Source organism: Eurypyga helias, unplaced genomic scaffold (genome assembly GCF_000690775.1).
Source record: "Eurypyga helias isolate BGI_N326 unplaced genomic scaffold, ASM69077v1 scaffold22640, whole genome shotgun sequence".
Taxonomy (NCBI): Eukaryota; Metazoa; Chordata; class Aves; order Eurypygiformes; family Eurypygidae; genus Eurypyga; species Eurypyga helias.
Genome location: NW_010226590.1, coordinates 53,513 through 62,860, shown reverse-complemented (window position 1 = coordinate 62,860; position 9,348 = coordinate 53,513). Strand labels below are relative to the sequence as shown.

Sequence of the window (9,348 nt, the reverse complement as noted above, 5' to 3'; positions counted from 1 at the left end):
TGGCAAAGCAGCTAACGCAGGAGTTAGCAAGAGTCTTAGCAAGTGTAAGAAAGCGTACTGTCCCCCGAGCCCGCTCCCTGTCTGTGTACTGAGCATGACGTGCTGGGGAATGAAACAGCCCTTGGGTCAGTTTGGGTCAGCTCTCTGAACCGTGTGTTGTGTCGTGTGTGTCCCCCTCCACTGCCTGCGGTGAGAGTTGGGAAGGCAGCTGCAGTGTCAGAAGCTGGCAAAGACCTTGGATTTGGTGCAAGCGCTCCCCAGCACCAGCTAAAAAGGCAACTTATCATCCCTTTTCTGAGGGTAAATCCAGAAACCCAGCTTCATACCAGCCACTGTGAGGAGAGTGAGCTCTTTCCTGACTAAAACCAGCACAGGCGGTTTTCACTTTCTCTGGGTAACTTGCTTTTTGTTATCTGGCTAAAAAAGCACTGCTGAAAGTGCAAATTACATGACTGAGCTTCTCTGTCTTCTGCAGGCCGTACTGGCGGTGTTACTACTCAAATACAGATGCCGTCATCTACGTCGTGGACAGCTGCGATCGCGACAGGATTGGCACTTCCAAGTCGGAGCTTGTTGCTATGTTGGAGGTAAGAAAACGGGAATGACGATCGTATCAGTAGAACAGAAATGTAGAAATTGAAACCTTTGGTTTTTGTCGGAGCAAGTGTGAAATTTGGTTTAGATCGAGTGAAGCTCAACTTTGCTTGTGAAGCTTGGGCCCTCAGAACAGGCCTGTGCGACCTTTGTGGTGTCCCTTGTGAAATCCAACTCCCGGCCTGTTCCCCAGCGCAGCAGCCGTAACCGGCCCTGTCTGAAATTGTTCCGGTGTGGTATCGTGCTGGGAGCAGCTGGAATGGATGGCAAATCCCACTCTGACCGGTTTTCTCAAGCATGGATGTCACCAAACTGAAAATCCCATGAGCTGCTGCAGTTGTTCGTTCTCTGGGTTTTCTCTGTTTACATGAACTGGGTGAAAGTCTGTGCGCTGACGGGCACCGTTCCCCTTTTCCAGGAAGAAGAGCTGAAGAAAGCCATTTTGGTGGTGTTTGCAAATAAGCAGGACATGGAGCAGGCCATGACTCCCACAGAGATGGCAAACGCGCTTGGCTTACCGGCTCTGAAGGACCGCAAGTGGCAGATCTTCAAAACCTCTGCGACCAAAGGCACGGGGCTTGATGAGGCGATGGAGTGGTGAGTAACCGCCTCGTTGGGCTAGCTTCGTCAGACACCCCCCTCTGTTGTGTGCTTTGGTTTGGATGGCTGGGTCTGTCGGACGTAAAAGGCGAGTCCACGTTGGGCAGAAAGCTGCTCCGTAAGGGACTTCCCGGTGAACTGACGTCAGCTCTTTCCTAGGTTGGTGGAGGCCTTGAAGAGCAGGCAGTGACACGGAGCTGACCGCTGCCAAGACGTCTCCGCTACGGCCCGCCTCCCTCTTCCTGCAGTCAGGTATTTTCAGGCCCCAACTGCATGTAAATAGGTGAGAGTTGAGTGGATGCCTCGCTTCAGCTGTAAAACTGAACGGAATTGAGTATCTGTGTACGTGACGACGTTCCACTTCCTTCTCTTTCAAGGATGTACTTAGGTTCATTTGTATGGAAGTCTCGCTGGCTGGGAAAGGCTTTTGTGTGCTCCCCCCACCCTTCGTGGCTACTATACTCCTGTAATGGAAACACTAATAAAATCAGAAACTGTCAGCTGTACGCTGAGGGGTGTCGCTTCCTTGAGCCCTACAGAGCTTTCCTCCAGCCGATGCGGTTCTGCCTCAGCCTCCTCTCGCCGTGCAGCGCAGCGGGGGCCTGCTGAAGGGGCCGGGGCTCTCATGTGCTGTCCTGAGCGGGTTGTTCCTGTCCCAGGAACGGTGAGTAAAGGTGCCCAGCACACCTGCACAGACTGAAAGGCAAAGCCGGGAGGCGGGTTCTTTTTTCTCCGGGAGCGAGGCTGCTCACAGGCCTGAACGATGTCATCACAAAACCCAGCTTTTAAGAATAAGGTGAAATTTAATATAAAACATCGTGGCGGTTGTCCACTCAACTGTACATGCCCTGCTAAATATACAGGTTTGGAAAAAGACTGAAAAGCTTTTAAGATCCTAGATGCAAAAAAAGACATGAAAAAATACTATTAAATACAATTAAAAAAAACCCCCAGTAATTAGTTCTTTAGCTTGAATTTACTTTTTATAAATTAATCCTCCAGGGAGGAAAATCCTTTTCATTCCACCATCGCTAAATCTTTCAGCGTGTGACTTCGTGGTCTCTTGGCCTTGTAGGCAGGGCGCAGGAATTCCATCTTCCTTTTTCTGGTTTCTGCCTTATTCTTGTGTCTCTTCAGCTTCCTCCTCGCAGCGACGTCGGGGTTTGCTACAGTCTAGTGAGAAACAACAGGGCTGTTTAGTTGCAGCTGGCAACCCTCCCTGCACCCCCCCGCCACTTCCGAAGGAAGCGGTGACTGGTAAGGCGACGCTCGGGTTTCCTTAGGCTCCTCAAAACCAAGGGCATTTGTTCTGGCTGCTCTGCCCAGGTCTGGCACCGCTCTGCAGGCATCGCTGTCGGCCAGACCCTGAGCTTAAACGCTTCGCCGGGAAGGTTCTGAACCCCGGCAGTGACGCTGTCCCAGCTCAGGATGTTCTTCCTTGTCTCAGGCCTTTGGAGAAACCCTGCTTCTTGTCCCTGAAGAGGAAGCAGAATCTTACCTGCAGCGCCCTCTGCTTTTTCCTCATGGCTCGTTTCTGGTTGGCTTGTTTCTGCACGGAAGAGAAGGCCAGGGAAAAGGCCTCCAGTCCAACTAACTTCTTAAGCAGTTCTATGATTTCTTGGGACAGGTTCTTCAGCGTTGGATCTAATGAGCCAAAACAAACGTGTTAATCATCTCAGTGTACGGAATGACAGCCAAGAGCCCAGTAGGCATTCCTCTCTCTTTACTAAAGGACAGCTGTACCCGTGCATCTTGCCCAGGATCCTGTAGAGCCCTTGTGGAATCTGCTGGCTCTTCAGCAGCTTTCCCAGGGGACACAAGTGGTGCTGCATGCAGGCAAACACACACAAAAAATGCTTCTGAGAAGCAAAAGTGTTTTTTTTCCAAAGGATAATGGTATCCCAGGGGTTAGTAAAGTAGTTTGCTGTATATAGCCACCACAGCTCTTTGGGAATAGGTGGTGTTGGAGAGAGAGATGACTCCAGCCTTGTCAGTCAGCCCTGCTGTCCACAGTGAGGGCTGGCTTAAGGCTGAGGATCACTAATTGGACACACAGCATTAACTGCAGTCACTGAAAAAACCCAGGTATTGGGGCTACAAAGAGGTGCAGAGGGAAAACAGAGCAGGGCAGGTGTTCCCCTCTTTCTTCCAACACCTTGTACAGAGAAGCCTGTGTGAGCTGCTTGCCTCTACTGCATCCTTCTGTGACAGGTTCCCCAGGTCTGCACTCCCCTTCGTGTGAGAAGCTGTTCTGATAAACCATCTGATGGCCCCTGGCTCCCACGCTGGCAGAGAGCAGAGTTATCTCCTCACAATGCCGTCACTCTCGGCCTCTTTTGAGGCCCCTTGCTCAGCTGAAGAGCAGTGGTAGCCTAGGTGGCCGCTCCTTTCCCGGAACACAGCTCGTGCCCTCCTCCAGAGCTTTTTCAGGCCTTTCGCATCCCCTCCGGGACGTGGGGATGCAGTGCCACACACCGAGTTTCCATGGCATACACAAAAGACAGAGTTAGAGTAACATCGCTCGCTCTCTCTAGGTTCACTGTCTGTTCTTTTCCTGACACTGGATTCTGCTTGACCTAACACTTTTCATGAACTGTCTGAATGCCGGTGCCTTGCTCTTAGGCCAAGAGTCTCAGGTTAAACGTGAAGTTGGTTTGGCTTTCCCCCACCGGGCGTGACTTCCTAAGATCTAGAGAGACCTGCTAGAGGCTGCAAGGAGGTGAAATTCAGGGAATATGGCATCTGTGCCCCAACAGACACAAGGAGAGGGAGGCAGGTTTGTGCCGCGGTGGAGCTCCGACGTGCTTCCCTCCTCACTGCCCTTGGGGAGGGGAACCACTTACCTTGCTCTGCGTAGTTGCTGTTCAGCTCCCTGTACAGAGGGGTGAGGATTGTTGTCAGGTACGGCTGGATCCTGTCATTCCCCAGATCCACTGAGATTGCTCCCAGGAACTTAAAGATGCAGCTTCTCTGAAAAACAGCACAGGACACGTAAGGAAGGCTGGAAGGAAACTGCCTAATGGAATTGCTGCACGAGGGCTGTGCGTTGCTGTTCAACGCACAAGGCAGAGTCAGAACTCTGCGATGGGGCCCTGCTGCAGCCAAGTACGGCCTGCAGCTGAGACACAGCCCCAGGGGACCCGTGAGTATGCAGCGGTGACTCGGCAGCTGGGGACACCTTGAACAACAGGCATGTTCTCCCTGTCCTGTCCCCAGGCAGCCGAGAGCTCAGCCGCTGTAGGCCGAGCTGCAGACCATGGGAGCCACTCTGCTTTTCCTGATGCTCTCCCACAGCCCCCCCTTCTAGCAGTAACTGCCCACTGCCACCCCCCTGCCTCCTGCACAAACCTAGGACCCTTGGCCTTGCTCTGTCCCGTTACCCTTCCCACCCTTCCACCACCCCACACGAGGGCTGGAAGCAACAGCAAGGAGAAGCAGACTGGCACAAGCCTTTCCCGAGAATCCTGAACCGAAATGCTTGTTTCCTTGGCACCTACTCACTAATCCTCCCTTCAGCACCAGCTCCCAGCACCCTCTATGGCTGGTCCCCTGGAAGCACAGAGCCAGCACAACCCTGCTGAGCAATGCCTTCCGCTCCCAAGCAGCTGCCCTAACCCCATCCTTACCTTTACCGGGACCTTAGGGGAATAGGCTGCTTCTCGCTTTGCCATGAGAGAGAGCTTCTTCATTAACCACAGCAGCGTGGCTGGCTGGCCTCTCTCTCCTGTGTCCTCTCTTTCTTCCTCTCCTTGTGCAGGAATGTCTTTCTCTTCCGAGGCTTCCTGCTCTTCCGCTTCACAGCTGAGTTCTCCTCCTGCCTCCTCACCTTCTAAGGCAGGAGCTAGCAAGTAAATAACCTTCGCCACAAAAAGCAAGTTCTTTATAACCTGAAGTGTAAAAGCAGAGCAGTCGGTCACTGTGGGTTCCCCCAGTATCAGCACCGGCAGCGTGAGAGCCGCTGGCCCTGCACTGTCTCTTTGCCTTGAGCCACCGCCTGTTGTCCTGACGAGGATCCAGCGCTCCCGCCCGGGCCAGGGCTGCTCCAAGCCCTCCGGCAGCCCCCAACCTTCCCCTGCTCTTACCTGCTCACCCAGAGACGGGTCCAGGAACTTGGACTGCAGCTGGTGGCAGAAGGCAAAGGCAAGTTCCTTCATCTGGGGAGAGGAAAGAGGAGAGGAAATCACCCTGTGAAAGGCAGCCAGCAGCAGAAACTTGAGGTGGTGGTCTGCAGTTGCCAAAGGTGGTTCCCAGGGGAGGCCAAGGGATCGGCTCAGCATTACGTTGCCTGCATCCTGCAGCCTAGAGGGGAATCTTTGTGCTGCTGAGAGTAAGACCCCAGAGAAGCCCCTTCCCAGCAGCAGATGCCTCCTCAAACGCTTGATCAGGATTAGGCAGCAGACAAGCAACTAAGGGAAATGCACGGGGCAGGGAATGGGAAGGGGCAGGGGAAGGAGTAGCACAGACATGGTTACCTTTTTGTCCAGTTCAGCAGTCAGGAAGACTGTGGATGCAGACAGCTCTGCTGACACCTTTTTCCTCTTCCCTGCCTTTCTTTCCCTCCACTTACTGACAAGATCTTCTGGCTTGAAAGATGCAAACAACAAGCCAAAGATCTCCGTAGCTGTCAGCCAGACCCAGCTGTGCGGGTACCACAGGTGGGACTGGACATGACCTGGGACAAAGAAAACCTCTTTCAGCACTGGAGCTAGTCCAGTGGGAACAGAAAAAGAACCGGCTCCCTCCAAGGATTACCACAGCACATGTTACAATAAAGTGATGGAAATCAGAGTCATAGAACAGTTTGGGTTGGGAGGGACCTTAAAGACCACCCAGTTCCAACCCCCCTGCCATGGGCAGGGACACCTTCCACTAGACCAGGTTGCTCAAAGCCTCATCCAGCCTGGCCTTGAACACTTCCAGGGATGGGGCATCCACAGCTTCTCTGGGCAACCTGTGCCAGTGCTTCTGCACTCATCTGCTTGGAGCATAATCAAAGACTTCCCAGCGACTCCATCCAGCCACAGCCGAGAGCGGCAAAAAGCTGTGGGTAGCCCAGTGTCCCCATGGTGACCACCCACAGCACTTCTGAACATCCAAAGATGGGGCCATCGCTGGAAAGTGGTGGCAGCAGGGTAGGAAAAGGGCACAGCACAAAAGGGCAGTTGCTCGGATCCTGGCTGACAAGTCAGGTTTCTGCAGCAGCTGTGTCCCCTGGGGGACTCGGTGCCACAGCTCCTCTGCCCACGGTGCGTGGGGGCTGGCGGCTGCTGCCGATGGTCAGATCGAACCCCTGGGTGGAGGCTGAGGACGCTTCAGAGAAGAGGTGGAGGTGCACTCTCATCTCACCTCTGGCCAGGCTGCACATCACCAAGCAACCCAGGATTTGCAAGGCTTATCTCCCGTCTCCCTGAAGGCACCTGGGCAGGCCACACTCTTCGAAGACATTAGCCAGCCTGATCCAGGCCTTGATAGCGGCAAGCGAAGCAATTAAAAATAAGGCAACAAAATGCCAGTAAGCCAGCCTGACACTGTAGTCTCACTCACAGGGAAACTGCTTGAATCAAATAACCTCAAGGCCTTAACACCTTGGCAGAGACACAGTATTTACAGCACTACGACCATGTGTCATCCACCGCTGGATGATCTCATCAAGCCAACCTCATCTTCCCAGGAGAACTGAACATTTTCTTCCAAGAGGATGTAACGGGGGTCAGACAAGCAATAGCTGGCAGCTATCTCTGCTTGGGAGACTAGAAAATACCTCCCCAGCAACTGAGACAGAGGGTGGCTTGTTTGCATCTACCACGTAACCTTTCCCATTAACGCCTTCTCTTTCCTGCCCAGCAGCTGCCGTGTATTAGCGTTTTGCAGCACACAAACCTTGTACAACCAAGTTTGGTTCTTTATAGCAGGGTGTGGAAAACCCCATGGCACACAAAGAACCTTCCTTGTAACACGTCTGTAATCGTTCTCGATACTCACCCCAGATCTTGCTCACAGCGTCGCTGTTTTTGGTTAAGTGAATCAGGTTGCACTCTGTGATTAGCTTTGTCACCAGCACCAGGAAGCTGAACAGCAGCCTGTCTGCAGCCTTCTCCTCCTCCTCTTCGGGTATCTAAGAAAATCAGCAAGTCAAGAAAGATGCTTATGAGAACCCAAAGACAGCGCTTATTTCCCTCACTAGACAAACTTCAGACCAACCCTGCAAAAGAACAGAAGGCTGACTTGTACCCACCTCCCACAGCAAAACGGAGAGAAGCAGCTCCACTCACGCATGTCACAGAATCACAGAACGGTTTGGGTTGGAAGGGACTTTAAAGACCATCCAGTTCCAACCCCCCTGCCATGGGCAGGGACACCTTCCACTAGACCAGGTTGCTCAAAGCCTCATCCAGCCTGGCCTTGAACACTTCCAGGGATGGGGCATCCACAGCTTCTCTGGGCAACCTGTGCCAGTGCCTCACCACCCTCTCTGGGAAGAACTTCTTCCTGATATCCAATCTAAACCTCCCCACTTTCAATTTAAACCCATTACCCCTTGTCCTGTCACTACAGGCCCTTGTAAAAAGTCCCCCCCAGCCTCCTTGTAGCCCCTTCAGGTACTGGAAGGTGCAATAAGGTCTCCCCGGAGCCTGCTCTTCTCCAGGCTGAACAAGCCCAACTCTCTCAGCCTGTCCCCAGAGCAGAGGTGCTCCAGCCCTCGGAGCATCCTCGTGGCCTCCTCTGGACTCGCTCCAACCGGTCTATATCCTTCTGATGTTGAGGGCTCCACAGCTGGATGCAGCACTCCAGGTGGGGTCTCACAAGAGCAGAGGACAGGGGCAGAATCCCCTCCCTCGACCTGCTGGCCACACTTCTCCTGATACAGCCCAGGATACGGTTGGCTTTCTGGGCTGCCAGTGCACACCGCCGGCTCATGTTCAGCTTTTGATCCACCAGTACCCCCAAGTCCTTCTCCTCAGGGAGACTGTCCTCGGGAGACTGTGCCTCAACAGCAGACTGGTTTTCATACAGACGTTACTGTAACGAACTGCCAGGCTCCCAAAAGCAAGCAGTTACGTGCACTGTGCACCACTTCTGTCCACACGTGTGTTCCTGCACGCTGGATTCTCATGCTTAGAGGCAAGCTGAGCGCAGATTTGCCTGTGTCACCTGGGAAGCCCCAAGCTGCTGTAACACCATGTTTTACTAAGTTGCCTTCAGGTCCTCCTCTGCCTGCAATCACCAGCTGCCTTGACAGGACTAGTCCGTGCTTTACCTACGTGTTGCAGCACAGGGGGTGACTACATGGCATTTCTCCTCACTGCAGGCATCTCACCGTCACCTCGTGCCGGTTTACCCCGTGGTGGTTCCCCCTTGTCACCCTCGCGCGTTAGTGACGCACGTGGCCGCTCACCAGGCACAGTGACTGGGATCCCTTTGGGATTATCACAGGCCAAGCAGAACCTGAGGCAGCCTCGTTATTCCGAGTTAATCATGTGCACTGAAGAGATTTTCCATAGAACAAGACTCTGGTCTGAGCTACAGGAAGGGAACTCCTCTGAAGTGAAAGCTGTAGGTAACACTAAAGAGGGCAGACGCCTCCCCCGCCTGCACAGATCTCCGCAGCGGGCAGATGTTCCCCAGTTAAACGATGTCAGTGTGACCGTCGCGCTGTTTTCTACTGGGATTTGAACCCGTTCCAGTGCTACCTGTGCCTCCCGCCGTTCTTCCCGTCGGTGGCTTTTATAACTCCACTTCAAACCAAAAAATGGAAGTCCCTTCTCCCCTGCCAGTGCAGGACAGGGACAGCCACCTCAGTGACCGTACAGCTACGCGCTGCACGCCCCTCAAGTCACGCAGGTGGCAGCCAACGCCCGCGGCTCAGGGCTGTCTCCAGAGCCCCCCCACCCGCAGAGATCTTGGCAGAGGCGGGGACAAGCAGCAGCGTATCTGCTGGTTACACAGATGCGGGCTCAGGCCAAGTGGCTTTGCAAAAATTCCTCTGCCCCTTGTGCTGTGACACAAGATATAAATTTGGGCTTACAGACAAAAAAACCACGGTTCTAGGTGAATGAGATCCCTGTCAGAACAAGCGTGTGTGTTTTGTGTCTTTCCTCAGTCCCAAATGGTAGGTCCAACTGTTAAATCTCTCCTACACTTCTTCCCATTTCC

General features: G+C 53.5%; 2 protein-coding genes across 2 annotated transcripts in view; one reads left to right on the top strand and one right to left on the bottom strand.

Annotated features, from left to right (window-relative positions):
* Positions 1-475: 475 nt before the first annotated feature.
* On the top strand, positions 476-1,384 carry ARL1 (ADP-ribosylation factor-like 1; the record flags this gene model as incomplete). The annotated part of the gene is made up of 3 exons (XM_010153719.1): positions 476-587; positions 1,013-1,191; positions 1,354-1,384. Coding segments are annotated over 3 exons (322 nt in total), but the record flags the coding sequence as incomplete, so codon positions are not given.
* An 827-nt stretch (positions 1,385-2,211) lies between these two features.
* Positions 2,212-9,348, bottom strand: part of UTP20 (UTP20, small subunit (SSU) processome component, homolog (yeast)) — a gene marked incomplete at its 5' end in the record, with an annotated part of 60,321 nt that continues 53,184 nt past the window's right edge. Inside the window, 7 exon segments of the mRNA XM_010153706.1 lie at positions 2,212-2,367; positions 2,693-2,838; positions 4,038-4,164; positions 4,821-5,081; positions 5,277-5,348; positions 5,667-5,866; positions 7,177-7,309. Of these exon segments, the coding sequence (XP_010152008.1) occupies positions 2,212-2,367; positions 2,693-2,838; positions 4,038-4,164; positions 4,821-5,081; positions 5,277-5,348; positions 5,667-5,866; positions 7,177-7,309 (1,095 nt within the window).